General features: G+C 42.8%; 1 protein-coding gene across 1 annotated transcript in view; it reads left to right on the forward strand.

The window, feature by feature from the left end:
• The window catches only part of cacna2d3a (calcium channel, voltage-dependent, alpha 2/delta subunit 3a), a 438,757-nt gene extending 414,830 nt beyond the window's left edge, over positions 1-23,927 (forward strand). Inside the window, exons 35-38 of the mRNA XM_051653874.1 lie at positions 14,905-15,017; positions 15,346-15,428; positions 15,844-15,987; positions 23,146-23,927. Of these exons, the coding sequence (XP_051509834.1) occupies positions 14,905-15,017; positions 15,346-15,428; positions 15,844-15,936 (289 nt within the window). The 3' untranslated portion in view covers positions 15,937-15,987; positions 23,146-23,927. The remainder of the gene's footprint in view (positions 1-14,904; positions 15,018-15,345; positions 15,429-15,843; positions 15,988-23,145) is intronic.
• Positions 23,928-24,644: the final 717 nt, after the last annotated feature.

Consider the following 24,644-nt stretch of genomic DNA (forward strand, 5'->3'; position numbering starts at 1 on the left):
ACAATCACACACCTTCACAGTGTAAAGTTACTTCATGAATCACATCTGAATTCAGCAAGATCTCAGCAGAACTGTCGGGAGGTGTGACACCCTTGTACAAAAAAAGTTGTTTTGCTAGTGAGACGCTAGCTTTATGCACTGTTATGATAAGGATTTTGGACCAATGAGAGTTCACAGGAGACAGGGTTACCCAGCGCAACACCACAGAAATACAAAAGATCTGTCCCTTGTCACTGCTGATTAGGATGAAAACTCTGATTTACATGGAAAAGAAACCTTTTATCACTTGTGTCATGTCTGGTTTGGACACGGTGAGTCTGAAATTCTAAAAACAAAAAAAAAGTTCAAATGGAGTCTGTAAATTAAGCGGTACATTTTGTACTTTGGATTAGGGGGTTAGAACAAACCCTAACCAGAATGTTTGAGGAGTATAAAAAAGTGCTGCCCTGCAAACAATGGAATATAAAGAATAATAATCATGGTTATTTTCACGGTTACACTAATTTTGAGTCAGAGTGTCAGGCATGTCCGAGAGACAGGTTAAGATGGAGTAACTTGTGGATCAGTGTTAACTCGAGATGCGAACTGTTTCAAATGATTCAGTCCGATTTGGTTATCTGGTTCAACTCATTCACTGAAAAGAACCGCTTCAAAAGAACAATTTGTTCACGAACCGGACATCACAAGTTCTATTCTATTCTATTCACATCGATTGGTTCCTGTTGCTGCTGGCGCATAGCTTGAGTCTCTGTCTGTAGCCAGCTAGCCTGCTTAGCATTGCTTATTTTTATATTTTCAGTGTTTCATTTTTAATCTCTGCCATATTACCACACATCGTTTTTTCTGCTTCTCTACTTTTATTGCGATTGAACTGCATGCAATTTACCATGCACATAGTTTTTTATGCTTTTGTACTTTTATCACGATTTATCGGCGTGCATTTGACTGCGCATCCGTATTTTTTGCTTTTCTAATTTCATTGCTATTCAACTGCATGCATCCGTTTTCTCCTCTGAGTTTTAACACTGATTATTGCATCGATCTGAAACCCCAGCTGCTCAAGCACCACCACCACAACAACAAAAAAATTGCGGTAAGTCATGGCATCAGCACACGTTATCACAACTTGAACTGCATGCCAAATGTTTACGATAGCTTCATTCGTCAGCAGTGAGGAATTTACATGTGATAAATGCAAGGAATTAGTTAAGCTGATGGAAAAGATTAATGTTAGAGACATGCATCCAAACGCTAATAGAGGTCAATGAGAAAGAGAAGCTGGTATATATTGTTTCGGATGCGGGTAGTACAGAGAGCAACACACACACTTTGGTTCCAGCAGTAGAGCCTCTGCAGCAGGGCATTTGGGTGACGTCTCGGCTGCTTATTCATAAGGCAAAGTGATAACATTCTCCTGTTCCTGTTAGGATTTCCAATAGATTCTCCCCACTAAGTGATGCACCCACTGAGAAGCCTGTTGGAAGCACCCATGTTATAGGTGATTATATTGTAAAGAACATGAAAACAGAGACTTCAGCCACCATTGTGAAATGCATGCTTGGAGCCAGAGCATCTGACATAAGATCAAATTTACAAGTGCTGACTAATGCTAAACATAGATTTTCTAAGATTGTTAGAAAATTAATGTCGGCATTAACAATGTCCAACTTCACCTGTCAGAAATCACTAAAGACAATGTTAAAGAGGTGTGTGAACTTGCTAAAACGATGTCAGACACGATAATATGCTCTGGCCCCCTCCCTGCTCGTTGTGGTGATTAAGTTTATAGTAGATTATTGTTACTGAATGGCTGGATGTCTGAGTGGTGTCTGGAGAATAGCATAGGATTTATAGACAATTGGACAAGTTTTGGGGTGGACATGACCTGCTAAAGAGAGACGGACCCCATTCCTCCATGGAAGGAGCCGCTTTCCTCTGTAGTAATTTTGCTCATAGTCTTAATAGAGATAGTATTTGACTAACTGGGGCCCATGTCAGGAAGTAGACAATTTGGCTAATTTGACCGTCTGCTAGCTGCCATTAGATGTCACACAAGTCACATAAACTACAACACACAGAGATATCTATCACCTAGATATCATATAGAGACTGTGTCTGTTCCCTGAACTACCAAACACAAAACCCTCATTAAGTCAATTAGAATTTTTTTATTGATGTTAATCTTGGAAAAAAAAAAAAAGGAACAAAGAAAATTGAAGATAAACATCATATAAAGGTTGGGCTACTAAACATTAGATCACTTCAATCAAAAGCACTATTTGTAAATTAAATTATTATAGATCATAGTTTGGATTTGCTATGTTTAACTGAAACCTGTATTTAACTGGATGAATATATTAGTTTAAATGAATTCACTCCTCCAGGTTATTGTTATAAACATGAGCCTTGCCTGAAGGGTCGAGGAGGAGGTGTTGCTACAATTTACAGTGATGTTTTTGGTGTTACTCAGAGGTCAGTATATGAGTTTAATTCTCCTAAACTGATAATGCTTAGTGTGACGGTGTCACATAAATCAATAGAAAATATCTGTCGTCTTTTGCTCTTGCTACAGTATATAGACCACCCGGGCCATTTTCTGATTCCCTTAAAAAAAATTGCTGATTTTCTGTCAGATCTAGTAGTTACTGTGAATAGACTTTTAATTGTTGGTGACTTTAACATTCACGTAGATAACAAAAGTGATTCACTGGGATTAGCATTTATCGATATTCTCAGCTCTTTTGGGGTCAAACAAAATGTGACAGGACCAACTCATCACCGTAATTATATGCTAAATTTAATTCTGTCATATGGAGTTGATGTTGATAATAGCTTAGCTAAGGTCACTCAGTCTACACCTTGTTATCGATCAAGTAGAACTATTCTTCTGACCACTAAAGATAGCTTCACTAATAACTAGATTTGTCTCAAATACTCAGTAAACCAAAAAGTTCAGAAAAACTTAATGTAGTCACAGAAAATATAGATACAGTCTTCTCTAGTACTTTAGATAGTGTCTCCCACCTTCTATTAAAGAAAATTAAACAGAAAAGTCCCACACCGTGGTACAATGATCACACTCATGTTCTCACGAGAGCAGCTCGGAAAATGGAGCGCAAATGGAAGAGTACAAAATTAGAGGTGTTTTGTGGTACATGGAAGAATAGTGTCTCTAGCTAGGCTCTAAAAGCTGCCAGGTCTGCATATTTTATCAAACTCATAGAAATTAACCACAAAAATCCTAGGAGCTGAAATGTGCTTATAATAATATTCACTGCGGTTCTGCTGAAGAAGGAAAGTCATATACATCTGGGATGGCTTTAAGGTAAATAAATCATGAGGATTTTTTATTTTTGGGTGAACTAACCCTTTAAGCCAGCTTCTATCACGCCATATTCCATCGCGTTCACTACGATCACAAAATTATGGCCTGCGATGCACCTCACTGACCTTAAAATGGAAAATCTAAACAATAAATTAATTGCCAACTAAAGCATTCATCAGCCAACTAACAAAGGGCAATGCATAAGTATGCACTTCTGCAGAAAATGTAGGACGGACTTCAAAAACTTTAGTCATTAATCTTAGTTCATACAAAATGTTGTTAATAAATTGGCCCCTAGCACTTATTTAGTTTAATAATTTTAAACCATGACTTGTACTACACATAAATAACTAGTATTGGCATAATATTCATGCTGTTTAGCCAGAGGGGAACTGGCCCCCACAGTGATCTGGTTTCCCCCAAGGTTATTTTTCTCCATTAACCAACATCTTATGGAGTTTTGTGTTCTTTGCCACAGTAGCCTTAAGCTTGCTCGCTGGGTGTCTAAATACAAATATTATATATTTATTTATTTATTTATTTTAAGGCACAATTTACTATCACGTTTTTACCAAACTGCACAATGAAGTCATTACAGATATTACTGTTAAAGTATAATTTTCTGTAAAGCTGCTTTGAAACGATGTGTTGTGAAAAGCCCTATACAAATAAAAATGACTTGCCTTCACTGAAAGGTGCTGTAAGAATTTTTTTTATGGAAAGGAATGCAAAAACAATTCCTACTCCCTGAAAGATATGACTCAAATATGTGTCCTGAGATGTCTTACCGGTCTCTGTTGCCGCTCTAGACTTTGTAAACAGCGAACATAAATGTGTCCATGGGCCACGGTCTCTGGCGCTTTCTGCCTGTCAATCATTTTGCGCGTTCTCATAGTATTGTCAAAGCGAATTATTATGGCTTAATACCATATTCTGATTTGTAATTTGTCAGTTGAGGGTTTTATTACGCTACTGTTGTATTTTACAACCGTGGGAACATGCTTTGTGTAGGTTTCAGTGGTATCAGTTCATTGTTTTGGAAAGAGGGGGCATGGCTAAATCAATGGCTCAGTCTCGTGGAAGTTAGAACAGCTAACTTGCAGGACCTTTAATGAGTGCATGTTATCCTAACAGAAGAATTAAGAATAGTTTATAGCTGTATGTGTGTTCAGCAAAGTCAGAAATTTGTAGGGACATGCTTTACCTTAATGAGGGCACATGAGGGTGTTCTAATCATAAAAATAAAAAAAATCCAAATAGGCTACTTAAATCTATTTATTAACATTAATACTCAAGCAGTAATATGTAGTGCTCCATGCAATAGTATGTATACTTAAGTCCAGAATATGAAGAAATAAATAAGATGTTACAAATAAAACAATGTTTAATTTCAGTGGTATTTTTGCTGTTCATTTCTGACCCTGGTTTTCGGTAATGTTCAGTGGTGTGATCACACATGATAATCCAGTTAATGTTGGGAACTACAGTGACTGCATATGGCAACAGAACTGCAGCTCCATGAACACATATTGAGGAAATGGAGAAAATTGATCAAACAAATCCACTGCAATCTTGCCCAAATTACAATAAGCTGCTTAAAGTGTATCTGCTCTCGGGCTAAAATTAGCGTAATCACATTTGGATGAAGGAAATTGAACACAATAAAGTAAATGCACACTCACATACATACTCCCCATGCCAAAATCAAGCATCATTATATCAGGAGAACATAAAGATACTGTGAAGAACTATGCAGTGAAGGAGGGAGTCGAATTATTGTTTTAGTTTAGTTTAACTTTTAAAAAATAATTGTTGAAGGAATTGTTAATAAACATCTGTTTGAAATGGACCAGTCCTTTTTCTATTATCACTGACAAAAACTAGAATGCCATTATAGCTCCACACTTACATAATCTGATATTTAATTAATTAAAAGTTGTTTAAAGGCACATATTGAATAAAAAATAAATTGTTTGAAAAACTGTTAAGCTTATTATTGTGGTTTACCCTAAAGAGACATATGCTTCAGAAGGGTTTCAACTTCAACAAAAAGCACCTTTATATATATTTCACTCTCAAGGAATTACAAGACATAATGGAATAATTATCTAGGTATTTTGGTCTGATACAAATGTTGCTATTTTATTGAACCAACAACAACTGAAAGTCTGCTATATATATATATATATATATATATATATATATATATATATATATATATATATATATATGAAATGTGATTTTAAATAGTTCACCCTTTTCCCAGAAAATTATGGTTCAACCTGGAATCAGTAGGGTACAACGGGGCTAAAGGCCCTTTTGATTTTATGTTCTACCAAAACACTAAACAGCAACAAAAACTACAAGTGTACTTTCCTAAACACCTGTTTGTCACTATACACTGCAAAATATTCCTGATCCATGAGATCATTCATTAGAAGCTTATCTAACATTTAATCATTTTTAAATTGTTGCAAATGTATGTTGCTGATGAGAATCTCTAAAATTATTACATTTATTTTTAGACAAAATACTTATTTATCATTTTCAGTTTTGTTCAAGGTGATTGAATCAAAAGTTGTTCAATAACTGCCCAATAAGTGAAAGGATAGTATCTGGGGTAAAAAAAAAAAAGGGTTAGGGTTAGTAACCGACACCTGTGGAACACCTATCCCACTACAGGGCATATTAGCACACATACTGGGTCCAGCTGCGAATTCCTCTGCTGAATTTGCAAGCCACAGGGCTAGGGAGGAAGGACATCCAGGGTTCATGGCTTCGTGAACTCGCATGGGAGAAGAGCGCACGTCTTCACCTCACGGAGGGGAAAGGTGCTATACGCAAGTGATACACCCGGCCAGCTGTTCCGTATTCCCAAACTTACCTGTTCGTACCTGACAAAACAGAGAAACTGGCTCAACCCGGAAATTGTAAAATCTCATAAAGGTATTGGGTGTTGCCCAGCCCGCTGCTCTGCAGATGTCTGCTAAAGAGGTGCCATTGGCCAGTGCCCATGAGGATGCCACACTCCTTGTAGAGTGTGCTCATATTCCCAAAGGAGTGGGCACGGCCTGGGCCTGGTATGCCAGAGCGATGGCATCCATGATCCAGTGGGCAAGCCTCTGTTTGGAGACGAAAGAACTGCTCAGAGCGTCTAAAGTGCGATCCAAGTAGATACGCAAAGCACACACCGGACACAGCAAAGACAGGGCTGGGTCTGCCTCCTCCCGGGGCAGTGCTTGCAGGCTCACCACCTGATCCCTGAAGGGGGTCGTGTGAACCTTGGGCACATAGCCCGGTCGGGGTCTCAGGATCACGTGAGAGTCTACTGGACCGAACTCCAGGCAAGTATCGCTACAGAGAATGCCTGCAGGCCCAACCCTCTTGATGGAGGGAGCGCAGTCAGGTGGACCGTCTTCAAGGAGAGGGCTTTCAGCTCAACTGACTCTAAAGGCTTAAATGGGGCTCTCTGAAGGCCCAGGAGGACCATGGAGAGATCCCATGAGGGAAAGAGGCATGGCCTAGGAGGATTCAGCCTCCGGGCGCCTCTGAGGAACCTGATGATCAGGTCGTGCTTCTCTAGGGACTTACCCTCCACTGCGTCATGGTGTGCCGCTGAGCGTCACCTGCTGCGACAGCGCGTCCACTGTGGCATTGAGGCTGCCCGGGATGTGAGTGGCCCGCAGCAACCTCAGTCTTTGCTGACTCCAGAGGAGGAGATGGCGGGTGAGATGCGACATGCGACGAGAATGTAAGCCGCCTTGGCGATTTATATACGCTTCTGTCACTGTGTTGTCCATCCGGACCAACACGTGCTTGCCCCGGATCAATGGCAATAGCCTCCGCAGGGCGAGTAGTACAGCCAGCAACTCGAGGCAGTTGATGTGCCAACACAGCTGGGGTCCTGTCCAGGAGCCAGCGGCTGTGTGCCCGTTGCACATGGTGCCCCAGCCTAACTTGGAGGCATCTGTCGTGACAGGAGATGCCTGCTGTAGGGGGACTCCTGTCCACAGAAATGCAAGGTCTGTCCAAGGGCTGAACAAGTGGCGGCAGACCGGCATGATAGCCACGCGATGTGTGCCGCGTCGAGTAGACGGGGTACGGGATCTTGAGCCAAGTCGGGGTAAGATATGCTGTATTGCTTCCATCTGCTTCTTCACCGCCGAGAACTGCTGAGCAAAGTCCTCGACGGTGTCGCCGAATAGGCCGATCTGGGAGATGGTCGCGTTGAGAAAGCGAAAATTGTCGGCGTCCCTCATCTCAACCAGATTCAGCCATAGTTGGTGCTCCTGGACCACCAAGGTGGACATCGCCTGCCCGAGTCCTCGCGCCGTGACCTTCGTCGCCCGGAAGGCGAGGTCGGTCGCCGAGCGCAGCTCCTGCATCACATCGGGATCAGGACTACTCACGTGTAGTTCTTTCAGTGCCTTGGCCTGGTGGCCTTGCAGGAGGGCCATGGCATGCAGGTGGCGGAGGTGGCCTGTCCAGCAGCACTGTAGGTTTTAGTTGCCAGAGACGATGTAGTCCTACAGGCCCTGGAGGGGAGCACTGGGCAATCCCGCCAGGTGGCGGTGTTTTTCAGGCACAGATGCACCGCAACCGCCTTATCCACCTGAGGGATCTCCGCATACCCGTGGGCCACCCCGCCATTAAGGAGCGGACGAACTGGGAAGTCGGGTTTGGGCAGAAAAATATGTCCTCCACGACCTAGTGCACTTCCGGGAAGAAAGGGACGGGGGTGGGGGTGTGGCCTTGAGCGGTGCCCCGAACCCAGGAACCAATCATCTTGCAGCGAGGGCTCAGGGGAGGGTGGAGGGTTCCAGTCCAAACCGACACTCGCAGCGGCCCAGGCAAGCATGGTGGTCAGCTCTGCGTCAGACTCAGACTGGGCGGGCAGACCCGAAGGTGGCAGCCCTGTCGAGTCCTCGGTGTCCGACATCGCCAGCGCACTCTCCAATGCAGCAATCGAGGACTCATCCTGCTCACAAGCCCCAAAAGAGACGTTAAGCTGGCTACGTGAGGCTTTGCTGGTCTCATCTCGGAACTCGACGGGGGAAAATGAGCGTGCTGGGGAATGGGAGGTCTGCGGGGGTTTACCCGGCGAGACTGGGCCCCTTGGAATCCCCAAATCGCCTCCAGTGCCAGCTGGGCCGGCCTTGTACCCGTAGGTAGAAGGCCCAGCACGGGGGGCGGCTGGAGTGGCTTTCCCCCGGAGGAAGAAAAGCTGCGACCGCAATGTTGCCATGGTCATGTTCTCGCAATGAGAACATGAACCATCCACGAATGCTGCCTCAGTGTGAACATGGCCCAGACATGTGATGCAGCGCCCGTGGCCATCAGAGGCGGAGAGATACCGACCGCATCCAGGAATCACACAAAGACAGAAAGGCATCTTTAAAAAGATGCGTCTTTAAAAAGACGTTCACGTCAATGTGTTTCTCTAATAGAGAAAATATACTCTTTGCAGAAATATATACTCTTTTTAGTGCTGTCGAAGCACCCAGGGGTGTACTCTGCACTAATCGTGCAGAAGGAGAGAAAGCCGCTGGAATGCGCCATATATCCAACAGCATAAGCTTCTTCGAGGTGAATGGACCAGCAGACAACCGCTCAGCTCCGAAGAAAAAATCTGAATGAGTGGTTGGCGAGCCAGCTCCTTTTATACCCGTATGTCCAGGGGAGTGGCATGCAAATTGCACTTGCCAATTCTCATTGGCCTTTTCTCAAAGATCAGAGGTGTTTGGGACTCCCAAGAGTGACCCCTAGTGTCACTACATCGACACAATGTCGAGTGAGTAACAGAAGGGGACCACTAGTTTGTGAGTGAAATGAATGTGCTTGTTGTAATTTACGAGTTGCGAGTTTTGTACCATTATAACTCATGACTATTCGATCTGTATGATATTACCTATTCCCGTTATGATTTTTGTGTTCACATTTAATTAGGTATACAGTGGAACTGTCACAGATAAGCACTGTAACATCTGTGAATGAGACGTGCATAAGCACATAAACACATCACATGCAAACAACCGCTGCACTCGCAGTCTGACTGCTAGCATAAATATTACACTACGTATACAGAGATTAGGGTTGGTATTGTGCGTTTTGTTGTTTAATGTTCATTACATGCAGTTTATAGACTCATTTTGATAAAGAATACCAATCTCTAGGAGTCACATGACGCTATGCAAGGAGCGGACGTGTAAACGGCGAGCTCTGCGCACTTTGCTAGTTTTTAATTATTTTTAAGTCATAAACCAGTGAGAGTCGATACACCCTGCTACATATCTGTTCTTTGAAGTCAACATGGCAAAGAATTCAAAATCTTTGGGCTCTGGAGATATTAAAAGGCACTTACGTGCTCAAGCTGATACCTCTGACAGGGCCGCAGATCAGGGACTTGGTTTGGACGGTGCAGCGGGAGAGATTCAATGCCAACTGGCGAGCATGTCTGTAATGCTGACGAAAGTTGTTGCTGACATCTTGCTGTAATAAGTCGATCAATTACTGTGATGGAAATGAAATTCTCTGAGTTGGTTACAAGAATAGGGGACATCGAGAGATGGAGCGATTATCTGGAGTCATCGGAGAGGGAGTTAGCTGCTAACCCGCTAGCGCCCAAAGCAGATTTGGAACGTGTTTGGGAAAAACTGGAGGATTTGGGAATCGTAATTGGAGAAACAATGTCCGAATTGTTGGAATTTCTGAGCATGAAGAAGGCAGAGATATGGTGAAATTCCTAGACAAGCTCTTCCCAAGTCTGCCTGATATAACAGGCCATAAGTTGGAAATCGAGCGAGCTCACAGGGTCCCGGCTCGGAGATCGGTTGAGAGAGACAGGCCTCGATCAATTCTGGCCAAATTTCTGAGATCATACGATAAAGATCACGTGTTGCGCAAGGCGAGGAGCAAAGGAAGCTTTCTTGGAAGAATCACAGCATTTTCTTGTTCCCAGACTTTGCAAACTCGACAAGAGAGAAACGTTATCGATTCAAGGAATGCAAGAAACTCTTACATCAATGGAAGATCGCTTTTGCTCTGATGTTTCCGGCCAAACTGAGAATAGATACTAAGGATGGCCGCAAAATATTTACATGCCCACAGCAAGCATTGTCTTTCATAGAGACAATGGGGTGAGTAAGCCATCTGGTGATTTTCATGTGGCCCCCGAGTGAGCTCCTCTCACTGAGCATGTTCTCTAATGTCTGAGGAAGCTGGGCGCCTTTTAGTTTCTTTTTGTGTTGGTTCCGCCTAGCGGCTGGAATAACACTCCTACAAATTTGTGGAATAACACTCCTACAAGAAACTCTTGCATCAACGGGGATCACTTTTGCACATTTGTTTCAGGTCAAATTGAGAATAGATACTAAGGATGGCCGCAAAATATTTACATGCCCACAACATGCAAGGTTTTTCATAAAATCGATGGACTGATGAAGTCATGCGTGTTTCTCGTGTGGCCCCCAAGTGAGCTTGTCTTGCTGAAAATACACTAGACCGTCCGAGGAAACTGGGCGCCTGTTTTGTTTCTTTTTGTGCTGGTTCCGCCTAGCGGCTGGAGTTTGTTTTGTGGAGTAACACTCCTTCGGGACACTTGTGGATGAATCTGCACGTTCCTTGTGTTTATGCCTCCTATTGGCTGAAGTTTGTTCTGTGGGGTATTTTTTGTAGGACATTGGAAGGATTAGGTCATCTGCTGCACTCATGAACAGCTGGGCTCACTGAACATTCATTTGACTGTCCAAGGAAACTGAATGGAAATTATTATTATTTATGTATTTATTTATTTTTGTGCTGGTTCCGCTAGCAGCTGGAGTTTGTTTTGTGGAGGAACACACCTTCGATACAATTTTGTGAATGAAACTTCATGTTCTTTGTGTTTATTCTGCCTATTGGCTGGAGTTTGTTTTATAGATTATATTCTGTTATGTAATTCTGTCTCCCAGAATTTGTATAGAATCACCGGACATGAGCAATCCGATGGCAAAGTTGTCGCAGGGACTCTCGTAGGCGTACATGGACTTTTTGAGTTTAGAGCGATGGACAACAGATGGCGCTGTCGTGCGCGGGGTTAATGCGCATGTTTTTCTTTTTTCTGTTTGTTTGGTTCAGGGGGAATTTCGGGGTTTGACTGTTGCACTAATGTGGGAATGTGGTCTTTATAATTTTATGTTTAACACACAACCTATTTTTTCGATATGTCAAAATGTCAGATGTTAATATGAGTTTATTATCTCTCTCCATGTGGAATGTGAATGGGCTGAGGCACCCCATAAAAAGAAGGAAGGTTATTTCTTTTATTAAACAAAAGAAATTTGATATAGTGTTTCTTCAAGAAACGCATCTTCCCTCGCAGGAAGCTGAAAAATTTGGGAAGATATGGGGTGGGCATGTTTTCTTTAGTGCTGGCTCAAGTAAGAGCATGGGAGTCATTACACTGATAAACATCTACAATTCAAATGTCTCAAACAGATTAAAGATAAATTAGGTAGAGTCATTATTGGTTTAGCTGAAATTCAGGGGCAAAGATTGATTTTGGCTAATATTTACGCACCTAATGCTGATGATCAGGGCTTTTTTATAGATCTTGAAGGAATGTTGCAAGCCGCTGGCACCCCTTAATCTATTGATGGATTCAGTCCTTCACAGGATGTGTAAAAATCTTGGTTTTACAGATATTTGGAGACTTTTAAACCCATCTGGGAGGGACTATACATTTTTTTTCATCAGTCATTTTTTTCATCAGTCCATAAGATTTATTCTAGACTAGATTTCTTCGTGATATCTAACTCCCTTAAGTATTCACAGTGCTTCACTTTTTCCACATTTTGTTATGTTACAGCCTTATTCCAAAATGGATTAAATTCATTATTTTCCTCAAAATTCTACAATCAATACCCCATAATGACAACGTGAAAGAAGTTTGTTTGAAATCTTTGCAAATTTATTAAAAATAAAAATGAAAACAAATCACATGTACATAAGTATTCACAGCCTTTGCTCAATACTTTGTTGAAGCACCTTTGGCACCAATTACAGCCTCAAGTCTTTTTGAGTATGATGCTACAAGCTTGGCACACCTATTTTTGGGCAGTTTCTCCTACTCTTCTTTGCAGGACCTCTCAAGCTCCATCAGGTTGGATGGGGAGCATCGGTGCACAGCCATTTTCAGATCTCTCCAGAGACGTTCAATTGGGTTCAAGTCTGGGCTCTGGCTGGGCCACTCAAGGACATTCACAGAGTTGTCCTGGAGCCACTCCTTTGTTATCTTAGCTGTGTGCTTAGGGTTGTTGTCCTGTTGGAAGATGAACCTTCATCCCCGTCTGAGGTCCAGAGCGCTCTGGAGCAGGTTTTCATCAAGGATGTCTCTGTACATTGCTGCATTCATTTTCCCTCGATCCTGACTAGTCTCCCAGTTCCTGCTGCTGAAAAACATCCCCACAGCATGATGCTGCCACCACCATGCTTCACTGTAGGGATGGTAATGGCCAGGTGATGAGCGGTGCCTGGTTTCCTCCAGACATGACGCTTGCCATTCAGGCCAAAGAGTTCAATCTTTGTTTCTCAAGGTCTGAGAGTCCTTCAGGTGCCTTTTGGCAAACTCCAGGCAGGCTGTCATGTTCCTTTTACTGAGGAGTGGCTTCCGTCTGGCCACTCTACCATACAGGCCTGATTGGTGGAGTGCTGCAGAGATGGTTGTTCTTCTGGAAGGTTCTCCTCTCTCCACAGAGAAATGCTGGAGCTCTGTCAGAGTGACCATCAGGTTCTTGGTCACCTCCCTGACTAAGGCCCTTCTCCCCCTATCGCTCAGTTTGGCCAGGCGGCCACCTCTAGGAAGAGTCCTGGTGGTTCCAAACTTCTTCCATTTATGGATGATGGAGGCCACTGTGCTCATTGGGACCTTCAATGCTGCAGAAATGTTTCTGTACCCTTTTCCAGATCTGTGCCTCGATACAATCCAGTCTTGGAGGTCTACAGACAATTCCTTTCTGTAACTTTCTTAATGTTTCCCAACTTCATGGCTTGGTTTGTGTTCTGACATGCACTGTTAACCTTTCCAAAGGCACACACCAAATATTGAATAGCCCACCTGTTGGCGATGCAATTCAGAAGATGGTGACACAACCCATGTTTTTTGGGGATGTGTTAAGATACAAGAATTTTGGTTGAGGGTTCAGATATTTATGTGTGATGTATTGGACACACAATTTTCATTTTGCCCCTGACTGCATCTAAGGTGATGGGGCGGTCATTAATTTTGGGGATAGCGACTTAAAAAGTTGGGTCCTAGCCGGAGTTATGGTGGGCAGACAAATTATTCTTAGGGGGTGGAAGACAGCTGGGGCACCCTCATTTCGGGAGTGGTGCAGGTAGATGGGCAGGGTGGCAGTATATGAGTAGGCGATCTTTAGAAGGTTGGGAAAATGGGATTTGTTTAATAGGAAGTGTTTTTTTTTTTTTTTTTGGAGGGTTCTTGGGGAGGGGCAGTGGAGAGGGATTTTTAATTTTTAGTTTGATGTGTATGTGCGTTCTTGTTTTTCGAAAGTATATTTTTTAAGGTTTTTAAAAAATATATATATATATATATATATATATATATATATATAATATAATAACATATATATATATATATATATATATATATATATATATATATTTATGTTATAATTGTAAGTGACCACTGTAGTGCGTGTTTGTTTCGGGTGGGGGGTGGGGGGGAATGTTCGGGGGAGGAGTTTAATTTATAAAACGAATTCCGTATTTTATGTTGTGTTTATCTGTCTTGTGATGGAATCAATAAAAAAAAATTAATAACCAAGAATACCAATCTCTGTTAGTGAGTCATCAGGATTACCATAAACACTCAAATAAATGGGCACCATGTAATTTATACAAATTGTCATTTATTTGTTATTAAAATCAGCATGCATCTGTAATATAGGCACAGTTCTGGTTCATGTTACATCCACCAAACCTTAAATACCAAGTCCAGATTCCAAGCTTTTAAATGACATATTTCTCAAATGAGAAGCTTTTTATTAACTAAATAATACATATTTAATAAACCAAACACAAGGGGTGGGGGGTGTTTAAATTATGCAGAAATATGTGGGGCTTTCTTTGGGTGCAAATAGTGGTGTAGGGCTTGCCTTTAAACCTTGCCTTTGCAAATTCACACAAACATACTGTCAGCAAATGAAGAGCCCCTAATCTTGAAGGTCATATACACTAAATGAGTTAAGTTATAGCCCTAGGTGGACAAGAGTGAAAGAAACAGTGTTCAGTTTATAGCTCATTATAGTAAGTGAAGTCATGAGTTTGGACAAAGCAGAGTTTTGTGGTATAAAAATGTATACATTGAATACAGGAAAAAAGGGTCTGCCAAATCCATACATGTAAAATGTTACAGTTAAAGGACTTTAGAAGAACTGCATCGCCACCTTTTTCCTAAATTGGGTACTTTCATCCACACTACTTTTCTTTCTTTGAGCAGCTGTGTTAGCAACAAGCATTTCCCAATAAGACCCCAAACAAATAAAGACCTCACTGAATGTTTTTGTTTGTTTTCTCTTCAGATCATTTGTTATTCAGCAGATCCCCAGCAGTAATCTGTTCATGGTTGTCATAGACAATAAATGTGACTGCAGCCACTTTGGACCCATCACTATGGAGCCCATCAAGATCATGTATATCCTTCACAAAGAGAAAGCATAATGGCAGAGAAGTGCATGGTGGTTAATTAAAAATAAAACAGTGTTGATACCTTTGGCTTGTTATTTATTTCTTTTCATAGAGCACCTGAATACCTCATACTGACATCCTCATATGCTGATATGATATTTTAGAGTTGTATTGATTTCAGAAACACCAGTTTGATTTTAATTACAGACATAATACAATTAATGCTTTCCTTGTCTCAGACACTCGCACATCTTAAGTCAGTGGTGTAAGATGATCTAGGTTTTAATCCAAGTGCCATTTGTCATGTTTTTTTTTCTTCCTTAATTTCATTGTACATAACGAGTCTCTTAAATGTGAGCGGTTGAAGTTTCAAAAAGACAGAAGGCGACCAGACACATGCCATCCCTTCCACCAAGAGGTACAAAAGCAACCATAAATTACATGAAACTGAGTTTATTGAATTTTAAAGGGGTTATATCATGCTTTTTACTTTTTATTTTGTAAATATTGTATTTTTTATTTATGATATTTAATGTTAGTAAATATGCTAAAATCTATCATAAATATTTATTTTTTATTTTTTTTATTTTTTTTATAAGATAACGGAAAATGTTACATGACCCCTTTAAAGTAAGATGCAGGGTGGGGCATCTGTGACCATGTGTTCAGAGTTCAATACTTTGTTTTAGCTGGTGATTTAGTTTCCAGAATACAAATTACCTTTAATTTTGTTAGAAAAGAATATCCATTAAAGTTTAGAAAGCATTAGTTCACGATGCTACACAGAAGTGTGAAGTTTTTATTCAATTTGTCCTTATTTGCTCCATCTGCAGGAAAACTCTATGGAGTGTGGAGGTGCTCTGGGTTTGACTCCGTCATTAACTATAACAGTTCTCACCCTGTTAGTCATCACCTTCCCCAGTTGACGAAAACAGGATCTGACCCCTCACTATTCCCACCTCAGTTGAGCATGCAAAGTGATTCTATGAATATTTCTTCACACTGAAAAACTGAACAAATGATCAAAATCACTTGTTGAATGAAAGTTGAAATGAATTTTTTTCTTTGTAGTGACATTACGATTTAATGGACACATATTTAGAAAGTTAATATTATCATTATAATTATGGGTGCAAAAGACATATAGCTGTGTTTATAATAAGAGTGAAAAACAGCTTAATCATCTGAGCCAAACACTAAAAAGCTTATATATCATATATAAGGAAAGAAAAATCTCGTACACAATATCCATAGAAACAATCCTCCAGGATATTTATTAAGAGGCCAAAAGAGTGCAAAAAGTGCCAAAGTGCACTTTTATATACCAACTATTTCATGTAGATGTATTGGTATTTTGATATAATTTATTGAATGGAAATCAGTTTTTTGTGTTTAATCGAATGCATATCCTTTCTTGATATGTATGCATACTCTATGCATATACTGTATGTATGTTTATCTCTTGATATGTGTGTATGCTAGTATGCCATGTATAAAAGTACAACACATGTCTGACTTTTTTTCTTTTTTTTTTCTTTTTTTTTTACAATTATGTTGAGTATGCATCAGCTAGAAGAGTTAGAGTTAAATGCTTTACTCTGGAATCAGGAGTGCTGCTTTTACTTGGACACCGATGACAATGTATATCAAAAACATTTTGTTCTTGCACTGAGCACTTTGGCACTTTTTTGGCCTCTTAATAAATATCCTGTATGATTGTTTCAATGGACATTGTGTGCAAGCTTTTTTTTTTTACTGTATATAATTAAGCGTGCAAAGGACTTACTATTGTGTTTATTTATTGAGTTTAAGTAAGGTCAATAAAAAAACTATTAGAACAAATGCAATTGTGTCAGAAAACGTCTTGGTTACTGATGTAACCTCTGTTCCCTGATGGAGGGAATGAGACGTTGTGTCGATGTAGTGACACTAGAGGTTCGATCTTGAGAGCCCCAATCACCTTTGCTTAAAGTAGAATAGGCCAATGAAAATTGGCGAGTGGAATTTGCATGCCACTCTCCGCCCCGGACATACAGGTATAAAAGGAGATGGCATGCATCACTCATTCAGATTTATGCTGAGGAGCCGATAGAGAGTCCCGGCCATGTCAGCGGCCGGTTCAGTGCTGCTGCAGGAGGTACACAACATCTCATTCCCTCCATCAGGGAACAGAGGTTACATCAGTAACCAAGACGTTCCCTGTCTGTCACTTACTTGACGTTGTGTTGATGTAGTGACACTAGGGGTTCCTATAGGAAATGCCGCAGGCTCTGAACCACGTCACAAGGCATGGAAGAGTGGACACGGGCAAGCTGCTGCGTGCCTCGCAGTGAGCGCTCAACCATGTCGTGACCTTCCAATGAGTTAGGTAAGGCATCTCCCTAGTCCCGTTAAGGGGGGAGAAGACACTTACCCAAGTAGGCTACCGGCGGTGCCTTTCTTAATTTGCTGTTAAGCAGTCTCCCACCAAGCGCTTTCTAGAATAGCGCTGGGAAGTGCTCCTCCCTCTCCAGGAAGGAGAGCACTACGGAGACCACATCCTGCCAGAGGCAGGTTAACATGTGGAGCATATCTCACATGGACTTACCAACGGGGAAGTACACATATGGAATTATACCACAGGAGGACCCTATCTACAGAGAGGGTACGCAGCACAGTGGCCGAGACAGAGAAAGCTCTGACGAGGGGAAACACAGGTTTCACCTAAGGGGGAAACCAAATAGTGGAAACTCATCATACAGGATTACCAAAGGGGAATCACCACGCATGGAGCACTGAGCCCAAGCACACGGGCTCACCTGAAAAGGGGAATACCACGAGTACTGGGCCTGGTGGCGTTACTACTCTGCCGAGTTCATCACCGGACAGTGCTAAAGAATTAAAGAGGCGTCCGGAGTTCACCGGTATGGGAAAATGTTGTGGACAAAAAGCGCACATTATCACCTTTGAAAAAAGGGGAAAGGCGCAATGCAAGCAGTACACCCAACCGGCCGCCCGGTTACCTGCTGTTACCGTGTAACACTCAGGTCGAAACTGGGTCTATGCATAGGTTATAAAACCTTGGGCGTAGCCCAACCCACAGCTCTGCATATGTCCCCTCTTGCCAGTGCCCAGGAGGATGCAACGCCTCTAGTGGAGTGCGCCCGGACTCCCAAGGGGCACGGCAAATCCTGAGACTGGTATGCGAGAGAAATGGCATCCACAATCCAATGGGCCAACCTCTGCTTGGAGACAGCTTTCCCCTTCTGCTGTCCTCCAAAACAGACAAAGAGCTGCTCCGAGCATCTAAAGCTCTGCGTGCGGTCCAGATAGATGCGCAAGGTGCAAACTGGACACAGCAACGACAAGGCCGGGTCTTCCTCCTCTGAAGGGAGCGCTTGCAGGTTCACCACCTGGTCCCAAAAAGGAGTGGTGGGAACTTTGGGCACATAACCAGGCCGGGGTCTCAAGATCACGTGAGAGTGTGCCGGTCCGAACAGGATGCACTTCAGTCTTTTAGGCCTTGTTAGGGTACGCAAGTCCAAGATTGGGCGTGACCCTTCCCCTCTCTTGGGCACGATAAAATAAGGGCTGTAGAAGCCCTTGCACAACTCCGCTATGGGGACAGGCTCTATTGCTCCCTTTGCCAGAAGGGTGGCAACTTCCGCGCAAAGGACGGAGGCACCCTCGCCCTGAACCGGTGTGGGCGCCTGGCAAACTGGATCATGTAGCCAAGGCGAATCGTCCTGATGAGCCACCGTGAGGGGCTGGAGAGCTCTAACCAGGCCTCCAGTCTCCGAGACAGTGGCACCAGAAGGACGATTGGACTTACCGTGCCCGGGCAGGGTGGTTTGCAGCAAGGCAGAGCAGGCACCCCACCTGGAAGACTGCCCAGGGGGGACGTGCTGCTCCGCAAGCCCGCAACGGTGGCCGGTGACTGGGGCGGGCGAGCAGCCCCAGAGACCAGCACACTTACCTGTTTGCCGGCTGTCTCTCAACGGAGAACGAGGGAACGGGAAGTACTTGCGTTCGCCTGATTGACCGGAAAGACTTCCAGCGCCTGGCCATTGCGAGTGCACTGGCCCAGGGAATGAGGAAACTGCTCTTTTATTGACCATGTTGGTGCAAAGGCCCAGAGGGCGCTCGGCGATGTCACACTCGCCACACGCTGACCCAGGGGCAATGGTGGGGCTGGAGAGATGTTCCGGGCCAGACCGGTCAGGAGCGGTCATCTCATCCCTGGGCGGGCCATGTCAGGACCGCCTCGAAACCCATCTGAAATTCTTGGGGGCCGGCTGACGGGCAGGTGGAGCCGACTTCCCACGGGAGGATCTTTTTCTCTGAGGCCGGCGTGTGGGCTCCGATGGTACAGGAGCCAGGGCCAGCACAGCAGGGGAACAGCTCTGGTGAGAAGGAGATGGGGTGCGGAACCTCGGTGGCCTGAAGGCAGCCGGGTCGTGCCATGGCAGGATGTGTTTAATTGCCTTGGTCTGTTTTCTCACCGTCGAGAACTGATGGGCGAAATCCTCGACGGTGTCGCCAAAAAGCCCCCCTTGGGAGATGGGTGCATCTAGAAAGCGGACTTTCTCGGTGTCACACATCTCCGCAAGGTTGAGCCACAGGTGCCGCTCTTGGACCACAAGTGTGGACATCGTCCGCCCCAGGGCATGCGCCGTGACCTTTGTTGCACGTAAGGCAAGGTCCGTCGCAGTGCGCAGTTCCTGCATCAGCCCTGAGTCGGTCCTACCCTCGTGCAGGTCTTTTAGTGCCTTGGCCTGGTGGACCTGCAGGATGGCCATGGCGTGCAGGGCGGAAGCGGCCTTGTAAGCCTTCATCATTAAAGAGGTAGAAAACTTACAGGCCTTGGAAGGGAGCCTTGGTTGGTCGCACCAGGTGGCTGCGCCTTGCAGGCATAAATGCACCGCTACGGTGCGCTCTACCTGGGGAAGCTCGACATATCCCTTAGCTGCTCCGCCGTCGAGGGTAGTCAGAGTGGACGAGCCCACGAGGCATGTACGGGCAGTTAAGTTGCCTTCTGCAACTTTGTTAGCTCCTCGTGCACTTCCGGGAAGAAAGGCGCGGCCGTGAGTCACGCTCTGAGCACAAAAACCAATCATCCAGCCGCGAACGCTCAGGGCAGGGTGGAGGGTTCCACTTCAGCCCGATGTTCACAGCCGCCCGGGCAAGCACGGCTGCCATCTCAGCGTCCGCCTCATCCTGTGCTCTACCACCCATGGGTTGGAACTCAGAAGATTCGTCCACTTCTGATAGCAGAAGCCCACCCTCCGATGCCGCAACCGAAAGCTCATCCTCGTCGCGAGCCGCGAACGACACATTAAACCCGCCCTGAGGCAGACCGCCTGCATCGCTCGACAGCTCGTCCGGACAGAATGAGCATGCTGGGGGATGGGAGGTCCGCGGGGGCTGAGCGGCGGAAACGCACCCATGCCCACATCCAGATCGCCTGCTGTGCTTGCCTACCCGGCCGGTTGAGCGTCAGCCCCAGACGGACCGGGTTGGGGAGCAACCGCGGTGGCTCCTTGCTTCATGAAGAAGGAAGTGAGCCACGACCGCAATGTTCTCATGGGCATGTTCTCGCAATGAGAACATAACTCTTCCACGAAAGCCGCCTCGGCGTGCTGGCGCCCCAGACACTCGAGGCAGATTTCATGGTTATCCGGAGGGGAGAGATAACGGCCACATCCAATCGCGTAAACATGGAAGGACATCTTTAAAAAGACGGCAAACGTTTGCACGAGCTCTTTTAGAAGGAAATATACTCTTTCTAATATACTCTTTTAGCACCTGTAGACTCAGGCTGCCGAAACGCCCAGAGGAAACACAGCACTCAACCGTGTGAGGGTGACCGCTGATATGCGCCGTAAGAATCCAGAGCGTAGCAAAGGGTGAGAGGACGAACACACATGCATTCAGCTCCGAAGAAAAAATCTGAATGAGTGATGCACGCCATCTCCTTTTATACCCGTATGTCTGGGGCGGAAAGTGGCATGCAAATTCCACTTGCCAATTTTCATTGGCCTTTTCTATTTTAAGCAAAGGTGATTGGGGCTCTCAAGATTGAACCCCTAGTGTCACTACATCGACACAACATCGAGTGAGTGACAGACAGGGAACAGAACTCTCTCTTAGGCTAGATTAAACCAATGAGCATTTTGCATGAAGTTTGAGATTCTTGAAGTATATTTGAAAATATGAACCCGCAAAGGCCAAGAACATTTAAAGTGAAACCAAATCGCTTTGAATTCACTATCAAAATCCTTGACTGTATTTTCGTGGGAGTATGGCGTGAACCTCCCCAGACAGCGTGTGCATCAGAGCGCTTTGGAAGCAGTTAATCTTCACACACTCTTCAGCAGGGCCAGCCCATCCTACAGGCGATACAGGCAGCCATTTAGGGCCCCAACATGCCTGGGGGGCCCTGCGAACATGTGCGCAGTAAATTAAGAAGTCATAAGATTAATAACATTTATTCTGAAATACTCCGCAGTTGAACGGTTCCTATCACGCACACACTCACAGGAGAACGTGCAACACGTGTGGACCTGATCATTTAACATACTAAAAACAAAAAAAACTAAAAACTAAAAACATCATATTAAGTATAAAATGAGCTCTGAATAATAACAAAAAGACAAATAACTGAAGGATACAACAAATAAAATAACAGCAGTGCATCTAAAATTGGCAAGAAGAAAAGCTAAGTATTGCATTACACACTAATCTGCATAATTTATTCATAATGCAAAGCATTATTGGGAACTGGAGCGCAGGTTCTTTTCACAGTATTATTAGACAGATCACACACCTTGCTAAATAATGCACACGCCTAACAGAAACGCAGGAAATAAAGTATGAAAAATATTGCTTTGTGGCTATTTGAGTCTTTGAGGATTATTTTGTGTAAAGATAACAGAAACAGCGCTTGTCAAATCATTAGGGTTTTTCATGTTTTGTCAAGAGTAATCTGCTGCGGAAGGAATTCAGACACTGTCGATATAAAGACACAAAAGCTCACATAGAGTAAAAATATGAGCAATTAATCTGGAAACCAAACCATCCTATCTGCAAAGATCTCTGCTCTCCAAGATGTCTGTGTTTATTCTTTACATTTGTTTACAAATATATATTTTGAAGTTTTGTGTTTATAGGCCCTATTTAAAATATGTTATTTTATTTATCCATAATTTCCCCCCCACATTGCTGTAGTTACATGATTCTTACTGATGTTTTAACTTTTATTCACTTTTGACCACATTCTGGCCAACTTTTTGTTTTCATTGATTTTGTTCCTCTAAATAAACATTTATACATAGTTATGTGCGTAGTTGAAATGGAATTTCAAGCACTGTCAGCCGTGTCCTATATATTAAAACTATCTAAAACTATTTTAAACAACATTTTCCTATTTTGTGTTACTTTCATGAGTAACACTTACACTTGTATTTGTTAATATTACTTAACTACATTAGTTAACATGAACTAACAATGAACAATATGTCACTCAATCTACACCACGCAATCGTTCAGGTAGAACTATTATTTCAACCACTAAAGATAGCTTCAATAATAATCTTCCAGAATTATCTCACATACTCAGTAAGCCAAAAAGTCTAGAAGAACTTGATGAAATAACAGAAAATATAAATACAGTCTTCTCTAGCACTCTTGATAGTGTCGCCCCCCTTCAATTAAAGAAAATTAAAGAAAAAAGCCTCGCAACGTGGTACAATGACCACACTCATGCTCTCAAGAGAGCAGCTTGGAAAATGGAGCACAAGTGAAAGAATACAAAATTAGAGGTATTTCGCGATGCATGGAAGGATAGTGTCTGTAGCTACAGACAGGCACTAAAAGCTGCCAGGTCAGCATATTTTAGCAAACTCATAGAAAATAACCACAACAATCCCAGGTGTTTATTCAGTACTGTGGCTAAATTGGTTAGGAATAAAGCATAGACTGAACCAGATATTCTCATCTATTTAGCCAGGCATACACCTAATTTATCCATCAACTCACAGTTAGGCTGCTTTAGTTAGGTCTGCTGGAACCAGAAACATCCATCATGATCTATAACGCTGCATAAAATTGAATGGTATCTACGCTAATATTATTCTATTTGTTCCATGAATCCCGAGGTTACCAGAGCCTGCCAGATCCAGCTCCGTTCCTGCTTGGTGTCGGACTCCACTGCTACGTGTCACTGAGAGATGACGACAAACTACAGCCGGTGCTAGCCAGACATCACTTCAGTTTTTTGACTTCTCTGCCTGCATCACCTTTGTCTATTGATGGACTACACTCTTGAAATGGAATACATAGACTAACATTTAATTGCCAACAAAAGCCTTCATCAGCCAACTAACAAAGGACAATGCATTTATGTGAACTTCTGCAGTTAATCCAGGATGGACTTCAAAGACATTAGTCATTAATCTTAAAGTTTATTTTAAAGTTATCATTAATCTTAAAAAAATATATTTTTATTTTTAAAACACTGGACCATAACGCTTACTTAATTTACAAATTTAAAACCATGACTTGCACTGCACACAAATAACTAATATTGGCATTATATTCATGTTGTTTAGCCAGAGGGGAACTGGCCCCCACAGTGAGCCTGGTTTCTCCCAAGGTTATTTTTCTCCATTAACCAGCATCTTATGGAGTTTTGTGTTCCTTGCCACAGTCGCTTCAGTTTACTCACAGGGGTTCTAAATGCAATTATTATTTAATTATTTAATTTCTATACACATTTTACAATTATATTTAATTAAACTACACAATGATCACTGTAAGACATTATAGATATTACAGTTTCATTTATTTTTTTATTTTTATTTTTTTTTAATGCATGATTTCCTGTAAAGATGCTTTGAAACAATGTGTGTTGTGAAAAGCGCTATACAAATAAAAATGACTTGACAGTACTTAATAATCTTGGTTTATGTTAATTTCTGCATTATACTAGTCCATTTTTAACATTAAAAATTATACTAAAGTTAACATTAGTTTATACAATATGAACTAACATGAACAAACAATAAACAATTGTATTTTTTTATATATTGACATTAGCCAAGATTAATAAATGATGGAAAATTGTATTACACATTGTTAATGATACCTAATGCAAACCTTATTGTAAAATGTTACCCAGTAATTGTCACACTTGCAGTTTCCATGACTTCATATTAATTGAGACACTGGTTTATTTGTACTTCTAGTAAAAAGTCGAAAGGCCATCAAAATAAGGCGATAAAATGGTGACCTGTCACAGCACCTAAAATACACATATTCCATTAAGCATACATGTACTTTTTAACCTAACATCAAAAAAAGCTATTGGACATGTTATTTGCCATCTACCGAGCTATACAGTAAAGTGCTTCTGTAAAAAATCTGCTCATCACGTTTGCAGTGACTCTATGGATGTTTTAAAGTTATGACAATTTTTACACCGGGGGCCCATTTTTATGATTTCACCTTCGGCCCCACAAACCCACGGGCCGGCCCTGCAGCCATTGTTGGGCAAGCTACTCAAAAAATGAAGCAAGCTAAGCTACATACTACTCAACAGAAAAAGCAGTTAAGCTAAGCTAAAAGCTACACTTCAGAAGAAGTAGCAAGTTACACT

Source organism: Myxocyprinus asiaticus, chromosome 24 (genome assembly GCF_019703515.2).
Source record: "Myxocyprinus asiaticus isolate MX2 ecotype Aquarium Trade chromosome 24, UBuf_Myxa_2, whole genome shotgun sequence".
NCBI classification, from domain to species: Eukaryota; Metazoa; Chordata; class Actinopteri; order Cypriniformes; family Catostomidae; genus Myxocyprinus; species Myxocyprinus asiaticus.